The 2,071-nt window shown below is 40.2% G+C and overlaps 1 protein-coding gene across 1 annotated transcript in view; it reads left to right on the top strand.

Annotated features, from left to right (window-relative positions):
* Scn7a (sodium voltage-gated channel alpha subunit 7) overlaps positions 1–2,071 on the top strand; it is an 85,238-nt gene that overhangs the window by 78,475 nt on the left and 4,692 nt on the right. Inside the window, exon 24 of the mRNA XM_029537080.1 lies at positions 268–538. Within this exon, the coding sequence (XP_029392940.1) occupies positions 268–538 (271 nt within the window). The remainder of the gene's footprint in view (positions 1–267; positions 539–2,071) is intronic.

Here is a 2,071-nt window from a genome sequence, read left to right as displayed (position 1 = left end):
TCCTGGAACTCACTTTGTAGCCCAGGCTGGCCTCGAACTCAGAAATCCGCCTGCCTCTGCCTCCCAAGTGCTGGGATTAAAGGCGTGCGCCACCACGCCCGGCTAAAACAACTGTTTTTTGACAATAGTTATAAAGTACAATTTTTGACAAAGGATTCAAGTGCTGTTTTTGTGTTATTTGGGGAGGGGAACTGTAGAATCCAGAAATTATGCATACAAGTATGTAAGTATCTTGTTAATAGACATTGCCCTTTTCTTCACCTACAGAACAAGCTCCAAGGATTCCTTTTTGACCTAGTAACACATCGTGTCTTTAATGTTATCATCATACTTCTTATCTGTTTCCAAGCAACAACCATTATGATACAAAATGATGAGCAGAGTCCACAAATGGAAACTGCCGTCTTCTGGATGAACTCCATTTTTGTCATGCTGTTTACTCTGGAATGCATAATGAAGCTCACTGCCTTCCGCTGCCACTACTTCACCAGCGCATGGAATGTTCATGACTTTATGGTGGTCATTTTTTCCATTACAGGTAAGGTTGGCTCTTGTCATTTGTCCTTTATAGTATTACTTCAGTCATTCACAATATGTTCTGAGATGGTGACCTTGAAGAAGGAATGATGAGACCATTTTCTTTCCCAAAAGATAGATCACCACTTTATATATATATATATATATATATATATATATATATATATATATATGTGTGTGTGTGTGTGTGTGTGTGTAAAATCACTATTTTTTAGACAATACAGTATATTATACGTGTTTAGAAACTTAAGTGTCACCACAAACACATGTTACATGCTTNGTTATCTCTAATCTATAACATTCTAGGCTGCCATGGGAAGGAGCACCATGTACTAAAATGCATGGCTTCTAACGCTCACCAGGATTCTTTGCTTTTAAGTATTTTCAAATGTTCCCAACCTTTGCAGCATTAAAATTTTATGACTTAAATGACTTTGTTCCTAGCCTGTGAATTTGTCTGTGGTTTTTCTCTTACTTGAGTAACTTTAAATTTGTTGACAAATACATTTCATTATCCTCTTGCTAAATAGATAGACCTCTGCATGTTAATTAGAAAGAATTTCTGCATACATATCATTTACAGACTATCAGGGAATACATATGCAGAGCAGAATATTTGCATATGTGCTGAAACACAGAGTACCATAGCACAAGGCAAACTAAAGAACATCTTATCAGTAACTGGGGGTCCCCAATGGAGGAGTTAGAGAAAGGTCTAAAGGAGCTGAAGGGGTTTGCAACCCCATAGGAAGAACAACAATATCAACCAACCAGAGCCCCCAAAGCTCCCAGGGCCTAAACCACCAACCCATGGCTCCATCTGCATTATGTAGCAGAGGACTGTCTTATCTGGCATCAGTGGGAGGGGAGCCCCTTGGTCCTGTGGAGGCTAGATGATCCAATGTACAGTAATGCTAGGGCAGTAAGGCAGGAGTGGGTGGGTAGTTGAGCACCCTCATAGAAGCAGGGGGAGTAGGGATGGGATGGGGGTTTGTGGAAGGGAAACTGGGAAAGAAGATAACATTTGAAATGCAAATAAAGAAAATATCCAATAAAAGAAAAGGGGAAAAAAAAGAACCAAATTTAAACAGAGACCTGCTGGGTAAGGGCATATCTAGGCACTAAAATTACAGCAAAATTATATCAGGAGTAAAGAAATTTCTTTAGTGTTTGCTTCTGCATGAGCAGGATGTGATCTCCATTAGAGTAAGGAGCATTTAAGAATCAAAGATCTCAGTGCCTGCCCTAAAGGCACAGGGATCATTGCAGAAAAGGGGTAGATAGGAAGGATGTAAGAGCCAGAGAACCAGGAAATTTGCTGTGAGATTGTGTCTCCTAAGGATGTCAGAAGTTACACCCATCGAATCTCACCGATGTGGCTGTATAAACATTAGATGAATAAGGATAATAAACTACAAGGGAAAGCCCAGGATATCTCCAGAATGCACAAACAACTACAGGAAACAAGGGATGTCATCAGTCTTTCCAGGGAAGAGCACACCAATTGGTCACCCCATGCCAAATGGTCAGCCCT

The sequence above is a fragment of the Mus pahari genome, chromosome 3 (genome assembly GCF_900095145.1).
Source record: "Mus pahari chromosome 3, PAHARI_EIJ_v1.1, whole genome shotgun sequence".
Taxonomy (NCBI): domain Eukaryota; kingdom Metazoa; phylum Chordata; class Mammalia; order Rodentia; family Muridae; genus Mus; species Mus pahari.
The sequence above is the reverse complement of the archived record's forward strand: the minus strand, read 5'-3'. Positions and strand labels throughout refer to the sequence as shown.